At 40.1% G+C, this 21,220-nt stretch overlaps 2 protein-coding genes across 2 annotated transcripts; both read left to right on the top strand.

Moving 5' to 3' along the window:
- Positions 1-2,099: 2,099 nt before the first annotated feature.
- On the top strand, positions 2,100-6,454 carry bco1 (beta-carotene oxygenase 1; the record flags this gene model as incomplete). Its single annotated transcript, XM_080843115.1, has 11 exons — positions 2,100-2,163; positions 3,425-3,553; positions 3,755-3,884; positions 4,360-4,507; positions 4,594-4,747; positions 4,910-5,121; positions 5,234-5,497; positions 5,588-5,693; positions 5,851-5,945; positions 6,063-6,174; positions 6,300-6,454. The coding sequence occupies 11 exons, from the start codon at positions 2,100-2,102 to the stop codon at positions 6,452-6,454; spliced, it is 1,569 nt and encodes a 522-aa protein (XP_080699241.1).
- Positions 6,455-14,089: 7,635 nt separating this feature from the next.
- On the top strand, positions 14,090-20,040 carry bola3 (bolA family member 3). The gene is made up of 4 exons (XM_080843122.1): positions 14,090-14,226; positions 14,515-14,638; positions 14,727-14,815; positions 19,142-20,040. The coding sequence occupies exons 1-4, from the start codon at positions 14,191-14,193 to the stop codon at positions 19,205-19,207; spliced, it is 315 nt and encodes a 104-aa protein (XP_080699248.1). The 5' UTR covers positions 14,090-14,190; the 3' UTR covers positions 19,208-20,040.
- Positions 20,041-21,220: the final 1,180 nt, after the last annotated feature.

Below are 21,220 nucleotides of genomic sequence, written 5' to 3'. Positions count from 1 at the left end.
GTTACATATCTCTTTCATTATCAATTGCGATGACATTGCAAAATAAACCTAAGAACTAGGGCACCTCTTATCCCAAAGAGTAGCCTTTGAGCAATCATGTAATTACTGCACAAACAAGTGGCACAGAGTACAAAGTCTCCAGACCAGGGCTATAAATGCATTACATAGGCCTATTCAAAAGGTATCAAGAAGACTAGCAGTATTTTCTTTGGTCTAGTTAGTGCTCAAGAGCCAGACTTCTATACCTGCATTTAATGCTATATGAATCATCTGAATGAACTTGTTCTCTTCCCTTTGGATTCTTTACGTGCCCTTGTGATAGAGGAGGTGGCTATATGCCATTTTGTGTTCTAGTAAATCAGAAAGAATACCAGTTGAACCGCATTACATTTGGTTTAAAAATAGGCTGAAGAGGATAGCTATTGTGAGCAAACGTACTGATCTAAAGGGATTCTTACGCAGAGCAAGTCAAACAGAAGAACCTGAATAAGAATGTTGACTGACAACATACAGATGCTCTTTGGCTCCATGTTGAGCACAGGAAAAAGATCTCTTCAGCTTCAATATTGAGATGTGATCATTAGCTATCGCCAAGTTAATTTATGGCACCCATGTAACTACTCATGAGTATGTTCAAGAACACTGCTAAACTCAGTTGGACGAAACAGACAAAGGTGATCACATCAGAAACTTGTTCAGCTAACTGTCCATTCCCAAAGACATTGTACATTCACTGATGAGAACATTGAATTCTGTTGAGTTCTCAAATATGACTTGAGGAGGTCCCTCTAACTCTGTCCATTATGTGTTATGTGTGTGTGTGTGTGTGTGTGTGTGTGTGTGTGTGTGTGTGTCACAAGATTAAGACAGTTTGTCAATCTCTGTCTAAGTTTTCTCAAATACTTGCCAGTGAAAAGTCTTCCAATGCCCACTGCAGTGTTTTCATTTCCCAATTTCTTTCAGTACCTTATTAATATGAACATTTTCTCATTCCACGTAAGCCAGTCAAACATACGTTTGACTTCATGTGGCTAGGTTCGCTTGGTTTGTAGGGGATGCACCAGTGTATCATTACAATAAACCACATCATATGTTTTTATGTTTAAAAGTAGGTAGGGGAGACATTACCACCTTTTATATATACATTTTTTTGTCTTGAGTATTTGTTGCAGCTTTATGCATCTATAAGCATTATTATAAAACAGGACATTGGCAGTTTGTTAAAAGGTGTTTTTACTGTTTAACCAATGCACAAGACTTCCAACTAATATCAAGACATTGATCAAACAAATATGTTTGAACATTTTCACAGGAAAGCGTGCAGTTTATGCCACGTTCTTTCAAACAGGTGGAGGTTCTCCTCCCACGACCATGAAGTTAAAAATTTACTTGAGCTCAACATGTGATAAATGTCCTGATAAACCTTCACTGTGTAACTCATACCCATAAAACCTGGCATGAAGATGTATACAGCAGTCCTCCCCGATAACATAATAAGTTGTTTCCTTGCACCTTATTTGGATTATCACTTTAAGATAACATGTTGTGTGCTGATAATGCAAGGACTATGGCCATCCTGGACATTTGTTTGTAATTACGGTTGTACTGGACCACACAATAGAGATAGATATCTTTGAACTCCATCACCCTGCATACAAAGGGTAACATAATTAAGGATGTCTTCCATAACCCTCTCCCATATCAGCCATGAACAAAGAACAAATGTTTAGCTTGCTTGGATGAACAGATGACTGAGTTATAACTATATAAAATGTTTGGGTCAGAATAACCTTCAAATGCCTTGCCGAACAGGCGGAAAGTCCACTGACGTTCTGTGACTGATACGTTTGGTTCTCTTAAAACACACCTGCCAGTAAAACATTGAATGAACTTCTGTAAGTACGCTTTCCACGAGCAATTAAAGAAATTATAACAAATTAAGATAACAAGTAGTTTTCTGAGAAGCCTGTATCACCGTTGTCATTATTCAGGGAAGCTTGAGGAACAGGGGGAGGGGTTAAAGCTTTTACATGTCCTTATAAACCAGTCTCTCTAAGGATTCTTAGAAAACTGCCTAGCTCTGGCATCCTGAAAGCACAATGGAGTACGATTACGGTAAAAACAAAGAGGAGAATCCTGAGCCAGCAGAAGCAGATATCGCTGGTGAGTATTTGAGTGAGTGTGTGTCAGTGACAGAGATGAAGAACTATTTTACACAGATACCCTGGCAATAGACTTGACTTCAAGATATATTGTCTTTCCAAATGGTTTTAAATCCAATTGAAGCTGATTGTTGATCATCCTGTTGGTAGGCTACAGTTTGGGACTAATGCTGAGCAGGGTTTATATGATATAGGCTATGATTATCTATTCCAGACACTCGTGTACTCGTACATTGTAACTGAAAAAGAGAAAAATGTAAATAACTTTCTACATTAGGGGAACGTGAGGCACGATGTATGACAAAGTTGACATTGGGTGAAGGGGTAGTCTTAATTGTGCCCCTTGACATCTGCCTAGCAACAGGTACCCTGGCCCAGTGACGAAGAAAAAATAAATAAGACAGATCTACACAGTAACGATACTGCTAGTTAGCTAGTTTTTCTACTATTTTGGAAGTTGTTCCATTAAGCCTACAATGAATAATGTAGACCAGCTTCCTAATTTTTTAAAGGTGTAGTGCTTGGACATTTACAGTGCGCCGTTCACTGTAAACTGGATTTGCGAATTCACTTTTGAGCTTATGTGTTGCTTTGGACATGTTTTGGACGGTGCGCCATTCACCGTATCCTATGTAGGCTATAAGCTGCATTGGTCGAACTTTTCTTTTCTTTTTTTTTTTGGAGCTGATGAATGTGTGACACAATGCAAGAGACTTTTATGGACAAACAAACTATAAAGAACTAACCCCCGTGTTTCAAGTTGCAGCCTGAAATTATTTCTGTATACAAACCAACACTTTATGTAGGCCTATCGATTCAATCTGCAAGGAATTTTGTTCATTTAGCAGCATGATTCGTTGCTATTATTTGTTTCAGTAATGCTCTTCGATGCATGTTGCATGCATAGGCTAAGTTGATATTCACTTCATAAGAGTAAATTATTTCTGCTACTTCGCTTTTGTGATGGTGACATGACGTCAAACAAAATTGCCTCAAATTTCAGGCTAAAATCAGTACAGTATGAGACATTTCTTCTACCTAAAACCAAAACTCGTATCTGAACAGAGTACATTCTTTAGACATATTTCTAATTAGTCATATTTGGGCTCACATGTACAAAGAAGAGTAATTTGCATCATGCTCCATTAAAAAAAAAAAGATTTTTTTAAAATCTCAGCAAGTCATTTCAAGGTGTCTGTATTCACTGGCCAATACATTATTTAGAAACAACTGTCACTGCTCTGTGTTCATTTCTGGTTCAGGAACACTTCCAGATTGGCTTCAAGGCACTTTGGTGCGTACTGGTCCAGGTATATTCTCTCTGGGTGAGACCTCCTACAACCACTGGTTTGATGGAATGGCTTTAATGCACAGCTTTACAATTAAAGATGGTAAGGGATACTTTCTTACAGGGGACAACTGTTTGGACTGACTACACCTATTTGTACAAATATTCTGTTTCCCTGCTTTCCACATTAATTTAGCCTGTATAAATAGTCGTTTAGGGAATCATGATGGGGGTTAAGAAATAAAAAATATGTTTTGAAATTAGGGTAAATGAATTAATTAAATGGATAAATAAATATGTTTAGGTGGAGTGAGCTACAAAAACAGGTATCTCCGAGGAGACACATACAAAGCCAACATGGAGGCTAAGAGAATCGTTGTCTCTGAGATGGGAACAATGGCCTACCCAGACCCTAGAAAAAACATCTTCTCCAGGTAAGTAACTGCTGTTCCTGAAGTGATTAGGATTCACCTTCACCTTAAAATTGTTGCATAATGTTACTTTAAGGTAATTTATCTGTAAATCCCTATATTGACTATATTGACAGAAAGACCATTCTTAGTAACTCTTTGATCACACAAAACGGTAATTTGGACTTTTTCCAAATGTTGCATCATTTACCACTAGGGAGCACTGTTTCACCGTCAACAGGGCAAAATAAAAAGGTTCTTGTTTGAAAAAGATAGGATAATTGATTTCCTGGTTCACTTATTCTTGCTCATGTACTCACTTTAATGTCTAATTTTATACAATTGTATGCAAACAAGAAATTATGCCGGATCGGGACAAAATGCAGTAAACTGCTGATTTTGAGTGGAATCAGCAAATTGTGGAATGCAAAACACTCGAGGAACTGTAGGCCTTTGTCTATATGAGCCACTGACAAATATATATTTTTCAAACCCACAGGGTCATTACCTTCCTCAACCACACTGTTCCAGACTTTACAGATAACTGTGGAAATAACATCATAAGATATGGAAATGACTTTTATGCCACTTCTGAAACCAACTACATCCGAAAGATTGATCCAGTGACCCTGGAAACTCTTGACAAGGTAGCTAAAACACTGGTCTGACTACCCCTTTACACTCAGTTTCTCCTTGTAGCCTATACCAATTTTCTACTCTAACTATCTTTAAGGTGGACTACCTCAAATACCTTCCTTTGAACCTAGTGACATCACACCCACATTATGATAAAGAGGGAAATACCTACAACATGGGCACCTCAATTGCAGACAAGGCCAAGTCCAAGTACATAATATTCAAGGTTCCAGCAGCGACTAAAGAAGGGGGTAAGTGTTTCAGTATGAATTATATCAAATGACCACTCTTAACCAACCAACATACATTTATTGTGTCATTGCTCAATGAGTTCATGACCAGCCCGCCCCACATGACAAATGGCAAAATTGTTTTTTTTTTTGCGATAAAAGGATTCCTATTGTCTGTTATAGATGCCGCTCCTGCCCTGAAAAACCTGGAAGTCATCTGTTCAATACCCTGCCGTTCCCTTCTCACCCCCAGCTATTATCACAGTTTTGGCATGACTGACAACTACTTCATCTTCATAGAGCAGCCCTTCAAACTTGACATCCTTAAGATGGCTACAGCTTACATGAGAGGAGTTAACTGGGCTAGCTGCATGAAATTTCATCCGGAGGAAAATGTAACTGTGATTTCAGATTTCAAACAAAACTGATTTCAGTAGCTTGACAGAAATACAACAGCAACACCTGTTACAATTTCTGATTTTCTCTGCATCTCCCATCTTTCCACAGACTCTAATTCATCTAATTGACAGAAGGACGAAAAAAGAGCTGGCGACTAAATACTACACCGATTCTATGGTTGTCTACCATCATGTGAATGCCTTTGAGGAGGACGGCCATGTAGTGTTTGATGTGATTGCATATGATGATGACAGCTTGTATAACATGTTCTACCTTGACAAGTTGAACAAAAAAAATGGGAACCTAGGGTCATCAAACAAAGCCTACAGCTCACCAAAATGCAAGAGGTTTGCTCTTCCACTCACAGACAAGGTACGTTGTCCGGCAGTAATAATACACCATTTTGGAAATTATTAAGTCAATCAGTGCTTATCATTTACATAACTTTTATGCTGATTTGAGGAGTCTGAAGTAGGGGCGGATTTAGTGAAGCTCAAGTACACTACAGCCAGTGCTGTGAAAGAGAAAGATGGGAAGGTGCACTGCCAGCCAGAGGTTCTATGTGGAGGTAAATCTACTTCAGGGACAGGTTGCTTTCTGAAAATATACTTATTTTATTTATATTATAACATTAATGCAAACTGCTATTCAAACAATGGTTTTTCACACAGGACACAGGCAATGTTGTGTTTTCAGTTATTCTTTCCTTTCCTAAAAACATGTAGATGTAGAAGTACCCAGGATCAACTATGATTACAATGGCAAGAAGCACAGATTTGTGTACATGACAGAGGTGGGGATGTCAGCTGTTGCCACAAAGGTTTGATCCCTTCCTTTGCATTATGCCACATGAAATAATAAAGCCTAAAGAGTTGTTATATGTGCTGTCTACTTGTATAACCACAATTGATCATGTACTGTATATTCATCACAACAGATTGTCAAGCTTGATGTTCAGACAAAGAAAAAGCAAGAATGGACTGCAGAAAACTGCTGGCCATCTGAGGCTGTTTTCATTTCCAGACCAAATGCAGTTGAAGAAGATGATGGTAAGCCATAACGACACGCCCCATTTAAAACCCTGGATGTGTAATTTAAGTTATTATAGGTACAGTTTTCAATATCAATACAGTTTATGAAGATGTGTCCCTCTTCCCTTTTCTTGTTCTTGTAGGTGTGATCCTAACATCTGTGATAAATACAACACCGGGGGAACTAGGATTTCTACTTGTACTTGATGCAAAGACTTTTAAAGAGATTGCTCGGGCACGTGTAAAAGCAGAACTGCACATGGATATGCATGGATACTTCATCCCTCAGAGCAGTTAAATTCAGTGTCTTAAATAGTAAACAGTCAAATACACTTGTATAGTAGCCTACTAAAGAAACATTCATGACATTCTGCAATTTCTCTATATAAAATGAATGGCTGTGATATCACTTCAGCAACTTTTACTTGCCTGTGAATATGTAATCACTGTAAATGAATGATTCTGAGCTATTTTTTATAAAGCTTGTGTAGGCTTTAGCCTAAGAGTCTAAATCCAGCATTAAGAGGTGTGTTTCTGGTCAGAAAACTGAGCACTGCACAGGGACAACATTTATTATGAGTACTGAACAGGGACAACATGAAGCTGACTGGCTGACGGGCAGAGGGGCAGACTGGCGCCAAAAAGCAGTCCGGGGAATTTATTGTCAAGTGGCCCCAGTTTGATATGCCAGATTCAAACTGACATGTGTTGATCAATCAATGAATCATTAATTAAAAACACCATCTGTTATTGTTTGTGTTGGTTTCTGCTTCCTCCTGTTGGTTCCTGCTTTTGTTTCAGTGCCATGTTCACCTGTTTGTTAAGATTGTACAGCAAGTTTTTTTTTTAACATACATCATTTTTACGTTGGGCTATCAAATATATCTAGATATATCTAGCTGCAAGCAGCTTCATTTGCAGACATACAGTAGCCTATATGTTTGTCTTTGTCGATGTATTGAGTAGGGAGTGGGGTTCAAATCAGCCCATGTTTATAAGTTTGCTCATTTTAGTCTGAATAAACTTCATTATTCTCAAAATTCTGACCCTTTGCTTTTTTATTAACAGCATTTACTTTTTTTTTTTTTACTTTTTACTTTTACTTTCAATACTTAAGTACATTTAATATCGGAAAATTACTTTTGATACTTAAGTACAGTAAAGATCAGATACTTTAATACTTTTACTTAAGTAATATTCTAAAAGGTTACTTTTACTTTTACTTGAGTTGAGTAATTTTCCAGTAACGTATCTGTACTTTTACTCAAGTATGGCTTTTGAGTAGCCTACTTTATACAAAACTGATTCAAATATTATATGCCTTATAGGCTAGTGCAAAGAAAATTGAAATAGGCCTAATATAGAAAATAGCAGCCCATTCTCATATTTCATAAGAGAGATAGTTCACCAATTTAACACATTTACATGTATATTTTACTTATTTACTGTTAAAGTCGATGAACTAAAAAGTTAAATCAAACCTGCAGTGGGACTTTTTGAAACGCATTGAAACACCGATTGAAAAAGTTCACGAACTTCTCAATGGCCAGTTCGCGCCTGAAGGTGACTCATCCAATTATGGGTGAAAACGTGTGTTTACAATTATGTTTTATAAGTTGATAAAACTGGTTCGGCCTATGCAATGAAATGCTTTTATGTGTGTGTAGGCTATATTATGGCCTACTCTGTCCTTCCTCCAATTAATAAATAAAGAAATAAACAGATGCATAGACCTACCTCCGAGTCTCCTTAAGGGCAGGCCACACTAAGCCGATTTTCATACTTTTGCGGAAAATAACTTGACAAACTGGCCTCCCGGCCAGATAAATCTGCCATTTGGAGCGTTGCTTTCCGCCAAGGTTAGAATCCCCTCTCCAGAGTGGGAAGGTTGCAATCTTCCCTGCTATCAGGGCCTGTCTGGCCGCAAATCGGGTTTGAATCCGCGAATCTGATGACGTAATTATCCCACGTGAACGCTCGAAGCCCCCGCCCCGCCTTCCGACCTCAGCTTGAACTCTTATTAACCCCGCTGTCACTCCACAATCACAACGATGGCGGACTCCAGAGCTGTGTTCCTGCTGCTGCAGCAGCTAATCAACCTACTAGGCTTAGTGCATCACAGTTTTCGCTTCTTCAATTACTGTAGAGATGTACGACAGATCGTGGCCAACAACATTCAGCGTTTGGAAATGTTAGACCAACCGCGGAGAGTAACCAGAAGGGCAACCAGAAGAAGGTTTTGAGTGAGACCCGGGAGAACTAGCACCTGGTGGGACAACTTTGTTGATGGCGTTGTCATGGACGATGAATGGAGGGAGAACTTCCGCATGTCCAGAGCATCCGTCGTCGCACTAAGCGAAGAACTTCGCCCGCATATTGAAAGGAAAACAACCCAGATGAGGACAGCGATTGAAACGCTTAAAAGGGTTGCGGTAACACTGTATTACCTAAGCGATATGGGAAGACTACGGAAGACTGCTAACGCATTCGGCATCTCTCGTCAGTCGGTGTCCGTCAATGTCAAGGAGACGTGCAAGGCGATTACTATCCACCTAGGTCCAAAATATATTAAGCTACCTTTTACGGAGCCCGAGGCTGAGGATCTTGTTGGATCCTGAACTTTCACCGTGCTCATGGAATGCCACAGTGCTTCGGAGCAGTCGATGGTACCCACATCGACATCAAGCAGCCATCCTCCAACTCCACAGACTACCTCAACAGGAAAGGTAGATATTCATTTAATGTACAGGCCACCTGTGACTACAAATACAGATTCATGGAAGTCGTGATAAAGTGGCCTGGCAGTGTGCACGACGCAAGGGTTTTTGCCAATTCAAAGATTAACTTGGATTTAAAGACTGGCAGGATCCCTACCCTAAAAAAGCAAATTGTGGACGATGAGGAAGCAATTCCAATTTTTCTTCTTGGGGACCCAGCCTACCCTCTGTTGCCTTACCTCATGAAGGAGTACTCAAACGGTGGTTCCACACCACAAGAACAGTACTTTGGGCTGTCTTTGTGTAGAGCACGCATGGTCATAGAGTGTGCTTTTGGACGCCTCAAGGCCAGATTTGCTGCACTGAAAAGGCCTATGGACCTCCACCTGAATGAACTCCCCCATGTAATTTACGCCTGCTTTGTGTTGCACAATTTCTGTGAGGTCAGTAAGGAGTCTGTGCCTGAACAATCTGTGCTGCAAACAATACAAAGTGACCTGCAGCCTCCTTCACAGAGCAATAACTTTCTCACTGACAGTAATGAGTTGGAGGGTAAGAGAGTGAGGAGAGTAGTCACAAAGTACCTGGACCCTTGAGTGTCTTGTTTTCAATGCTTGTGCCATTTTTAACATGTGTGAAATGTATCAATTGAAAATAAACAAATGACTGCAACAGCTTCTAGTTTTATCTTCTTTCTATATTGACTGTACAAATGCAATATCAGAATGACTGTCCTTAGGGCAGAGGAGATGTATGAAAACCAAGCATTAAACTTAACACACAATGAATGCCCTCTGCCACATACACCTGCTTAGTTTTGCACTATTGCTGTAGGGTCAATACATTTACATTAAGTCATTTAGTAATTTATCAGACGACCTTTGTCCACAGCGACGTACAAAGGAGAGAACATTCAAGCTACAAGCAATAGAGACCTAGTGTAACAATAAATACTATATTTTACTTAAGAAAACAATATGCAGAACTGTGAGTAAGTGCAAGTAAAATAATGGAAGAAGGCAGAATTAGGGAGACTGTGGGACCAATACAAGGTGACAGTCTTGCAGCCCCCTTCACAATGCAATAACCATCCATGAATCAGCCTGATAGTTCTAGCTCCAAGACAAAACATAATCGTGTCTGATGGATCTCAACCAAGCCATCAGTCTTCACTCCTAGGCTTTTGTCTCTGGCCTGGTGCTATTCATACTATATGTGTGCCTATTTGAGGTGTTAAGTTATAGTCTGGTATATGCACGCCACCTCAATTTAACCTGAATAGGGAGACTGTGGGTAGATGAACAACCTGCATTGGGACCAATACATGGTGATTGTCTTGCAGCCTCCTTCACAATGCAATAACCATCCAACAATCAGCCTGATAGCCCTGGCTCAAGACAAACCATCACCGTGTCTGATGGATCTCAACCAAGCCATCAGTCTTCGCTCCTAGGCTTTTGTCTCTGGCCTGGTGCTATTCATACTATATGTGTGCCTATTTGAGGTGTTAAGTTATAGTCTGGTATATGCAAGCCACCTCAATTTAACCTGAATAGGGAGACTGTGGGTAGATGAACAACCTGCGTTGGGACCAATACATGGTGATTGTCTTGCAGCCTCCTTCACAATGCAATAACCATCCAACAATCAGCCTGATAGCCCTGGCTCAAGACAAAACATCACCGTGTCTGATGGATCTCAACCAAGCCATCAGTCTTCGCTCCTAAATAATAATAATTCAATTTTCTATAGTGCTTTTCTAAATACTCAAAGACGCTTTGTCTCTGGCCTAGTGCTATTCATACTATGTGTGCCTATTTGAGGTGTTAAGTTATGGTCTGATATATGCAATCCACCTCAATTTAACCTGCATAGGGAGACTGTGAGTGAACAATTTGCATTGGGACATGGCAAGACAATCTCACTGACTGCCACATGATGGAGGGTAGGAGAACTCATTTCAAATAAACAAACGACTGCAACAGCTTCCATTACTTTTTTTTTTAATTAAAAGTGCACATGCAATAAAATACCAACTGTCTTTGGGATAGAGAAGTGGTGATAAAAAAACAAGCATAAAAACATCACACAAAAGTATTAACTATATACAATAATTACAGACAAATGCAATTGTACAGCACAGTCAGTGCAACAAGGCAAAGCGCATTACTCTGCATCCTCCTGCATCAGTGCCCGTCTGAAAGAGTAGGATTGTGTGGGGTCATGTCTTGGTGGATATTGGGGTGTCATGTGCTGTGCGTGTGCTGTTTGGGGCCTAGGTGTGTGCCTCACAACCGGTGTGCTCGTGTGCAGTGTGGAGGGCATGTTAACAGGTGGGTGCCCATAGAACTGTCCATGTCCGTGTCCATACCCACTGCTGTGGGGGTAGGGGTGTGGGTTATTGGAGGGCTGAAGGAATAATTCCCTCATCAGAGAGAAGCCATCCTTTATTGCGCTCGTTATCTCCGAAACACTTTCCCTGAATTGTGCTGAGTTGTCCACGTTCTGTCTGTTGGTGTCTTCCATCAACTCCAACATCCGTTTCTTAATGTTCAGATCGTCTTGATCAGCAGGTAGCTTTCTCTTCAGCCTATCCCCTCTGTGGCTGTTCAGCTTCGCCTTGGATTAAACAGAACAAATCACATTATAACACAAGCGTTTAAGTCCAAAGCTACGGTACAAATTGAGTACTAAATCACCATATAAAGTAACAATCGGATTCAAAACTGTATGCGTTATCAAACGGTAAGCGACAAAGAATATAGGTAGCAAAATATCTCGAGCTTACCTGCAGCAAATCCCTGCGCTTCTTCATAACCACCGCATCTGGGATGGCTCCGTCAGAGTCCGGTGCGTCAGGTGCCTCAATTGAAGACTCCTCAAGTTCGTCGATGCCCTCCAGGTCACCCGTCTCGATTCCGGCCTCGATAGAGCTCGTAGCAGGCGAGCCACCCCACAGATTCCCGCATAGCTCAAAGTACAGGTGCACCACTCGCCCATTCCCACTTCGACGTCCAGCATCCACCGCCTTCCTGTAGTTCCGTTTTACATTTTTGAGCTTCGATATGACCTGTACTTTGGCTATCGGGTTCGCGGGGTGAGGAAAATCCTTCTGGGAAGAAGACTCCTTGGGGTATAGCTCGACAAACAGGCGAGTTATGTCCTCGTATTTGGTCCTGCACGTCTCCCAGTCGACACCCTCCTACGAGTCTTGTAGTCCAGACTCACTTGCAAAAGGAGCTCAACCTCGTCGTCGGTCCATATGAAGAAATCGGTCTTTGCCTTTGTCTTCGACATCTTGTATTTCGTTATTAGCTTCGTTTTCGTTTTCGTTTTCGTTGTCGTTGTCGTTGTCGTTGTCGTTGTCGTTGTCGTTGTCGTTGTCGTTGTCGTCGTCTTCTCCTTCTAACTGCTCCTGACTGCGCGCTTGAGTTTATACGCGAACTCACGGACGAGAAGAGGAAGCTGGGGCAGCTGGGGAGTCTTCTTCTCCGTTTCCGGTAGCACCCTTCACAGCGCCACCAACAGGCCTTGCATATGTACTACAGCATATTCACCAGTTTCAATGGGTGTGTGTGGCCGTAGAACAGCGCAGCACAGCTTTGTCTGGCAGCGATTGACTAAACCCGAATACGTTCCGGAAAGTATGAAAATCGGCTTAGTGTGGCCTTCGCCTTAGTCTCTTTGCTTTGAGTGAATACCTGGAATTAGTATCCAACTGGTACATTACAACGATATTCAAGGCTATTCTAGCGTTAGGGCTATATGTTAGGGTGACCAGACGTCCTTTTTCACCAACTCAAATCTGGTCACCCTATATAGGGTGGATTGCCCTAATGTGGGACACTGCCTAATGTGGGACACCTAAGCTTTAGTGGGTGTGGCTCTTCCCCAAACAAATGAATGTTAGTGAATATATGAGAAAACCAAAGCTGTAGTGTCATGTGATCAAAATAATTTAACTTTTGAACTGTCCAGTCATAAATAAGGGCGGGGCAATCATCGAACAGGAAGTACCTGCTGTGAATGCTACCAGAACGTCAATGACATACAGTTTTGACCAAATTGGTGTTAAGAGTATAAATTAATCATTATCAAAAAAATCATGCTTCTTTTTTATCTTAATGTGTTTATGAATTGTTTGTTCATAAAAAAATAGTATAGCATGGTATATATTTAAACTATATATTTGATTTTAATCAATTTTTCTATTGTCCCACTTTAGGACAAGTATGTGTCCTAAAGTGGGACAGTATGATTAGCCTAATATGGGACAGTTGTAAAACTTCAACCCAGTCAAGAATGAGTGGTGGAGCAGGGTTTATGCAATAGTAATGGTAATATTTATATGTTGTTAGTGATCTTTTGCAGTATTAAAATACTTTATTTCTACAGATATAATAAGGGCAAGGGACACTTTAACGGCGGTTGTGTGTGTACGGATGATGTGTGTGTACGGATGATGGTCAATTTTCCAACGTTCATCATAGGCTAAACCTTGTTTTTTTAACAGGAACAACATTGGAAATGATAAAATGACTGAACATGAAAATAACCTACTGCATAGCTTATTGAGGAAGTAACACTATCATTCATGAATGAAGGTGCCCCATGGTTTAGACTTTTTAACATAGACTTTACAGTGTCCCACATTAGGCAAATGACTGTCCCACATTAGGAAGCTGTCCATTTTCTCAGACAGTTTGGCACTAAGAGCACTGATATCTTTATAATTTATTTTATGAATGTGTTATCTGGATTTTCTCTTTTGATTTGATTAGGACACCCCCTTAGGATTTCAAAAAGGTAGGCCTATTGGATGTGGATTTAATGTGTTGCCTTCACATCGTAATATTCTACAGAAGTCCGAAAAGCAAAAAATGTCCCACATTAGGGCAATCCACCCTATGTTCTTCTTGAGATCTATTATTCCATCACTCACATTTACTCAAGTGTGCCTAATTGTATACACATTTTGACACAGTGAAAAATGGAGTAAACATTCAAGAAGTCTGGCCTACGGTCGCAAAACTGAAAAGTTTCTTCTGTAATTTTCTATTTTATGAAAACGGGTGCACACGACACACTCTGGGAGCGCAAGGAAGCTATATACTGTATAAAAAGTCCTTATCTGCCTGAAATGCTTTAAAGAGTAGCTAGAGGGCGTACGAGAGACATGTGATACGTGACATCATCCTACAGCGACAGCATTTACACAACTTTCAGCAGTGGTGGTAGCGACATGACTTTTCATAGAGGTTGATTTTAATTTCAGAAGTATTTAGGTTGTCCGTTTAATTCGCAAAAAAGTGTCACTATGCTTTCGATTTCAAGATTTGCTCTCAGGTGCCATGTAAGTTAATGCAGTTGTTGAAGTACTTTGCGTTCATTAATTTCATAGCTAACTAAACAATTCACTGCGATAGATACACTTGGTCACCTTGTGTTTTGCACACTCGACAGCTTGAACGGTTGTTTAAGAGATGGTATTATACTTGTATATTCACATTTACTGTAGTTTATAATGTATGTTCAAGTGATCGCTTAAATTATAGCCGACTTTCCACGTTAGGTCCCTAGTCACGACGAACGTTACCTTGGTCGCTCATTTGACAATGATACTAATGATACTATCTTTCAGAGCAACGCCTGTAGGCAAATGGTAAGGACATTGACCACACAGACTGACGGCGAAGTAAGAATCGCAAGTGTATTAAAAGAGAAATTTCCTCAAGCTGCGTCTCTGAGGGTTGTAGATATATCAGGTAAGCTTAAAGTTAATCAATTACTTCATGTAACCTGTTGTGACCCTGTTTTAACCGTTAGTGATGGCTGAAATGCTATTTTTTGTAGGTGGGTGCGGAGCTATGTATGAAGTCCATATAGAATCTGATGAATTCAAAGGTAAAAGAACAGTACAGCAACACCAGCTTGTGAATCAGGTAACTATCTCTAGTTATTACACGGCTCTTCTTAATGCTGTAGAATGCTCCATTCACTTGAATGGGGCTTCCCAACGTTCTGCGGTCAACTATTTTCCGATAACTGACCGTTGCTATGGACTTAATGACCGCTGTCAAGGAAAGTGGCCTTTTTGCCTCTAATTCACGTCTTTCGTAGCACTCCGCAAGTAGTACGATAACTTATCAATGGAGTTTCAGCGGACGGTTGAGCAGCTGTGTTCTAAAGAATGTTCAACTGTCTTTGAAGTTCAACGTCTTTGGCGAACTATTTCTCTCCTTTTAAACACTACGTATAGTAACAAATGCATTGTAAAAAGACACACGGTGTTAAGTAATTTGTTTGTTTTAGTTGTAACCGTATAATAAGCGGGATAATGTATAGAACGCTGGTCATTGTCGGGAAAATAAGCCCCTTCAGGGTGAAGCGACACCCCTCCGCTTTCGCGTCGGGGTGCTGTTCGCCCTGTCGGGGCTTATTTTCCCGACAATGACCTGCGTTCTATACATTATCCCTTACGTGATCACCTGGGTAGGGGGGTAAGCATATGGGCTTATCCCACAAAACATGAAGTACTTATTTTTATTTGGGTATCTTACTTCTATGATTGCTAAATTATAACAATGCAAACTGTGGTGTCATGCAGAATGCAGTGTATGCACCCCTCAAAATATACCACGGTTATGATGTTGACTAGTTGAATGATAAGCCTATCAAGTTAATTTCCGTTACTACTGAAAATGATTAATTGACAATTAACTAAAGTTATTACACGGCTCTTCTTAATGCTGTAGAATGCTCCATTCACTTGAATGGGGCTTCCCAACGTTCTGCGGTCAACTATTTTCCGATAACTGACCGTTGCTATGGACTTAATGACCGCTGTCAAGGAAAGTGGCCTTTTTGCCTCTAATTCACGTCTTTCGTAGCACTCCGCAAGTAGTACGATAACTTATCAATGGAGTTTCAGCGGACGGTTGAGCAGCTGTGTTCTAAAGAATGTTCAACTGTCTTTGAAGTTCAACGTCTTTGGCGAACTATTTCTCTCCTTTTAAACACTACGTATAGTAACAAATGCATTGTAAAAAGACACACGGTGTTAAGTAATTTGTTTGTTTTAGTTGTAACCGTATAATAAGCGGGATAATGTATAGAACGCTGGTCATTGTCGGGAAAATAAGCCCCTTCAGGGTGAAGCGACACCCCTCCGCTTTCGCGTCGGGGTGCTGTTCGCCCTGTCGGGGCTTATTTTCCCGACAATGACCTGCGTTCTATACATTATCCCTTACTTATTTGCAGTGTGTAAAGACTTTATCACAAGCCTTCATTCCAAAGCTTTCTATTCCGTTTTACTTGGTTGGCTATAAAAATTTGCTGGTTGAGTTATTAGGCAAATGTAGCTTTAGAGCAAGAGTTAACATATCAGCAAGCCTTTATATCAGTGTGAACTGTGCTGTTGTTGGTGTTTGTAAGGATTTTGCATGCCTTTTTGATGGTTGGGTTGTTAGTTTTGGACCATAACTCCTTACGGCTGCTTTAAGTAGAGTTAAGTTTAATGAGACATTGTTAGGTTAAGGTTTGGGCAACACATATTAAAAGAAAGAGGAAACCAACAAACTACTGTAGTGCCAAGGTGTACCCACACAGATCAACAATGCTGAGAGGAAAGGAGATATCGGAGGACATCTGGGAAAGCTATAATACCATCTCCAAAAGATTCCAGCTCCATCCATCCACTGTGAGACAAAAATGTACAAATGGAGGGCATTCAACATGACCGTATCGCTGCCTAGAAGCGGACGCCCATCAAGACCACCACCAAGAAACACCAGAAGAATAATAAATCAGGTAAAAGCAAACCCACGCATCACCTCTAAAGAGTTGCGGACCTCTCAGGCCACTGCCACACTAAGCCGATTTTCATACTTTCCGGAACGTAACCTTGACAAACTGGCCTCCCGGCCAGACAAATCTGCCATTTGGAGCGTCACTTACCGTCAAGGTTAGAATCCCCTCTCCAGAGTGGGAAGGTTGCAATCTACCCTGCTATCAGAGCCTGTCTGACCGCAAATCGGGTTTGAATCCGCGAATCTGAACGCTGGAAGCTGTCAAGTAGTCACGTTCATCTTCCCAATCGCAATAAAAACAAAACAATTTAAGTCTTCTGTTCTGTTTATGGCTGGCAAACAACAAAGGGCACGTATTGTTCACTGAGTTACCAAAGCAGTCTTCTTTATGGGGACTAATTAGCACTGCACTGAATTACATTAACATGTGTAATTGTTATTGTGTAGCAATAACTCAACTTGTATTACTAGATACATATAATAGTGGACATTACACTAGGCAACATGGATCTCATTCATATCTCATCCAGTCGAAATCTTAGCAGGATTGAACACATCTTTATTACAGTCAGTGTGGACACATGTGTCCAATTTCCGATTTCAGTCCGATTTAAATTGGATATTGGACACATGTGTCTCCCCAGAACTAGATTCATTGTGTCCGACTTGAGTCCGACTGGACTCCGATGTAAACCCCTGGACACACGATTCGATTCCGCTGGTAATTGGACTGGGCGCGCATGTATCTCTCGTATCTGATTCAAATTGGACAACAACAACTTTTGCACGTGCTTGAGATCGTGCCCACAGACATATACATGCATCATATATAATGTATATGATATGATAAACGCTGCTAGACTCTCAGTTCTTGTGCTCCCTCTCATTCACGTTGAAATACTGAAAGCGAAAGTGAAACTTAGAAACTGGAACGCAACTGTTTGGGACAGAACGCGCTAATTCAGTGAACAAATATTTTCATATTACTTTTCCACCAGTTGTTAGTCATGTAATCCATTCATATCGATGTGAATCAATCAATACTAATACAACTTTAACTGTGGTGTGTTTTTGTTTCATTTCACAACGTATACTGTATAATCAACGGTAGCAGATGTAAACATTCCGCATTTGATTTGAACTGATCTAGTTTTGTCACTTCCATGTGCTTTGAGATAGAGCAGTTAACCCCCCATGGAGACCCCATGGAGAGAATCGGATAGGATCGGAGTGCTGCCATCATGTGCCCGCACTGAGTGTATCAACCGAACATAGCTAAATCTCCGCTTAGCATGCTAATCACTACTAATAGCACTAGAAGGTAGCCCAAAATACACGATCTATCACAGTAGCAACTTCATGAAAACCCTTACTTTCATTAGGTATGCACATAATGTATCACATACAGGTCGAACAATGATGATTTAAGCATTGGAAATGTTTAAGGCACAGTATGGTCAACTACTTGGCGACAAACAGAACTGTCACTAACTTAACTAGTTGTAACTTGTCGTCGTCTTCTTCTCCGAGTCTTATTCTCCGTTTCCGGTAGCACCCTTCACAGCGCCACCAACAGGCCTTGATTATGTACTACAGCAGATTCACCAGTTTCAATGGGTGTGTGTGGCCGCATCACAGCGCAGAACAGCTTTGTCTGGCCGCGATTGACTAACCCCGAATCCGTTCCGGAAAGTATGAAAATCGGCTTAGTTTGGCAGTGGCCTCAGATGCTGCCAAATCGGTCCGCAACTCTTTGGAAGTGATGTGTGGGTTGGCTTTTGCCTGATTTATTATTCTTCTGGTGCTTTTTGGTGATAGTCTTGATGGGCTTCCACTTCTAGTCAGAGTCGTGGTCATGTTGAATGCCCTCCATTTGTACATTATTTGTCTTACAGTGGATGGATGGAGCTGGAATCTTTTGGAGATGGTCATAGCTTTCCCAAGACTGATGGGCTGTCAGTACCTTCTTCCTGATGTCCTCGGATATCTTCTTTCCTCTCGGCATTGTTGATCTGTGTGCACCTTGGCACAACAGCAGTTTGGTTGGGTTCCTCTCTCTATTAATCTGTGTTGCCCAACCCTTTTCCTAAGGATGTTTCATTTGATTGGTTTGCTTAATTTACTTATTAAGCAGCCAAATATGTTTCACCGAATCTGTTACCTGCTTGACTTTACCAATGCAGCTAGGGGTTCACTTACTTTTGCACATACACTAACACCATGTTTCATGTAGTTTTTTGGCTACTCACACAATTCCCTCTAAACAAGTACATGCAATTGATAAACATAAACCTGACATTTCATGTATGGAAAATTGGTGAAATTTAAAAATCATGGTAAAACAACAGAAAACTCTTAACTGCTCAAGGGGTTCACAAACTTTTAAGTGGCACTGTATATGTGGGAGTTATGTACACACTCGCACACACTCATCAGCTTTCTTTTTTTTTCTTTTTTTAGGCACTAAAGGATGAGATCCAAGCCATGCATGGTCTTCGAATATTCACCGGTATCCCGGGAAAGTAGAAACCAGTTTTTTATTTTCAACTCCAAAATTTGTTTTTGTTTAAAGATTCCAGAGAAAGTGTAAGAAGGAGATATTTATGATTCAACCCACAATGTTGTTTCCTGTCCTGCTCTCCTTAAAGACTCATACTAAATAATACGCATACCTGAAAAATATAATTTATTTCATTTTATGTAAGTAGGTCAGATATTATTACACCAGTTATACCATGTGAAGAAAACTCCAGAGAACAAAGCAATGTTTCGATAGCTTGATAAAGGACAAAATTGTATTTCACTCTGCATGTCTTATTCGTGTGTCTCAGGCTTTTTTTTCATAATAAATGTTTTTGTTGTATATGCGATACAGTGAACTATTAAGAAAAGGAAAGTGACATATAACGCTCTTATACGCACAATTTTTATGGCAAGAATGTATGCTGATTTAGTGTCAATTTCCAAAGCACTAAAATAATAAGCAAAGCAAATACATTTTCCTCACCACTAGCCCATAAGCATCATTCTTCGAGTCCTTCCATATTGGCCTTTTACTTCAGTCTAACCAAACTTCTGTTTCATGTCAGAGTAGAAGCCCTTCCTGCTGATTAAAAGTAATTGAATTCTGATGATGCCTGTATTCCACTAGGGGCCACCAATGATTTTAATATCTGACTCGTACTCAATGTGGACGAGATATCACATCCACTGAAAGTTTACTCTATTTCCACTCATTGCCTTGACAATGGAAAGTGCACCTACACAAGACTAAACCTTTTAATTCATTGAGTGAGGGGTGAAATATAAAAGCTACTAAGATGGTTTTACCTAAATAAATGGAGAAACAAACTACACAATTGTTTTATTTGTACATTTTGTGACATGATAATAACATAGGTTATTCTCTTTTCTATGAAGGCCCTTGTCAGGCCTATGTAGCATTGTTTCCTTTTTAGAACTGAGAGCCCTTGCTTAGTTGGTCAGTCAGAAGCCATTTAATGGTGTTGCATGTTTCATTTGCCACGTGTAGATAGTGAAGGGTGTTATTCTGCCTTTGGACTATTCACACTGAATGACAGAGCTAAATACCAGGATTATAGCAAGCCACAACTTAGAAAAGTGAAATCAATGTTTGATTAGATCACTTTTAGTCATATAGCCTATAAGTTATTATTTTTCAAGCTGAGATTGTAAAACATATTAAAGTAGCTGGAAGCAATTCCGTATCTTTCATTTTGTCATTGGAAAAAAAAGATGCCAGTTGGTTTGTTTTCACACATTAAAAAAATGCCCATGGAGTGTCATCTCAAAACATTAAAGCTGTAATCAGTCTTAAGAATCCGATTGCTGTGATATAATGAACATTATAAACAAAAAAATGCATTTCCTGAAGGAAATACCAGTGCATGAAATGCAAAGTTAAGAAAAGAAGAAGAAAAGAAAGAAGATTAAAAGAAGGAAAGAAGAGTGGAAGAAGGAAAGAAAAAAGGAACGGAGAGGGAAAAAAGGAAAGAAGAGTGGAAGAAGAAAAGAAACAATAGTGAAAGAAGAGTGGAAGAAGGAGAGAAGAAAAGAAAGAAGAGTGGAAGAAGGAAAGAAGAGTGAACAAGAGTGGCTCTGGACAAAGACAGTAAAGAGAGAGTGAAGAGGGAAAATATTGAAAGAAGGAGAGAAATGGAGTGAAGCAGAGAGATGGAGTGTGATAGAAAGAGAGAAAGATGGAGCGAAAACAAAAAGTAGAGAATGGAAGGTGTCTTATAATGTTCAGTTGAATGGAGAGGGACAGGGAGAAGAGGAGCCTTGGAACCTTGGCGCAGGTGCAAGCCAGTTTAAATACCCTATTATGATGTCCTAATGGCCCGATAAGGAAAAATACATAGCATGTCCTTTATAAGACCTACGCAAAGTTTGAACGAAGTTTCTAATTTAAGGGGTTCGAATTAAGCGCAGAAGATCAGTAAAAGGAATAATAATAAGATGAAGAAAAATAAGAAGCCACCGAATAACAATACAGGGCATTTCATGCACTGTAATTAT

This window comes from Sprattus sprattus, assembly GCF_963457725.1.
Source record: "Sprattus sprattus genome assembly, chromosome: 8".
Taxonomy (NCBI): domain Eukaryota; kingdom Metazoa; phylum Chordata; class Actinopteri; order Clupeiformes; family Clupeidae; genus Sprattus; species Sprattus sprattus.
This window is presented reverse-complemented; position numbering and strand designations above follow the sequence as displayed.

What these genes read in the sequence shown, in the direction of transcription:
- bola3 (XM_080843122.1), top strand. Translation starts at nt 14,191, where the DNA reads ATGCTTTCGATTTCAAGATTTGCTCTCAGGTGCCAT. An exon ending in GAGGGTTGTAGATATATCAG is followed by an intron (nt 14,639 to 14,726) that starts GTAAGCTTAAAG and finishes TATTTTTTGTAG; the next exon opens with GTGGGTGCGGAGCTATGTAT. An exon ending in AACACCAGCTTGTGAATCAG is followed by an intron (nt 14,816 to 19,141) that starts GTAACTATCTCT and finishes TTCTTTTTTTAG; the next exon opens with GCACTAAAGGATGAGATCCA.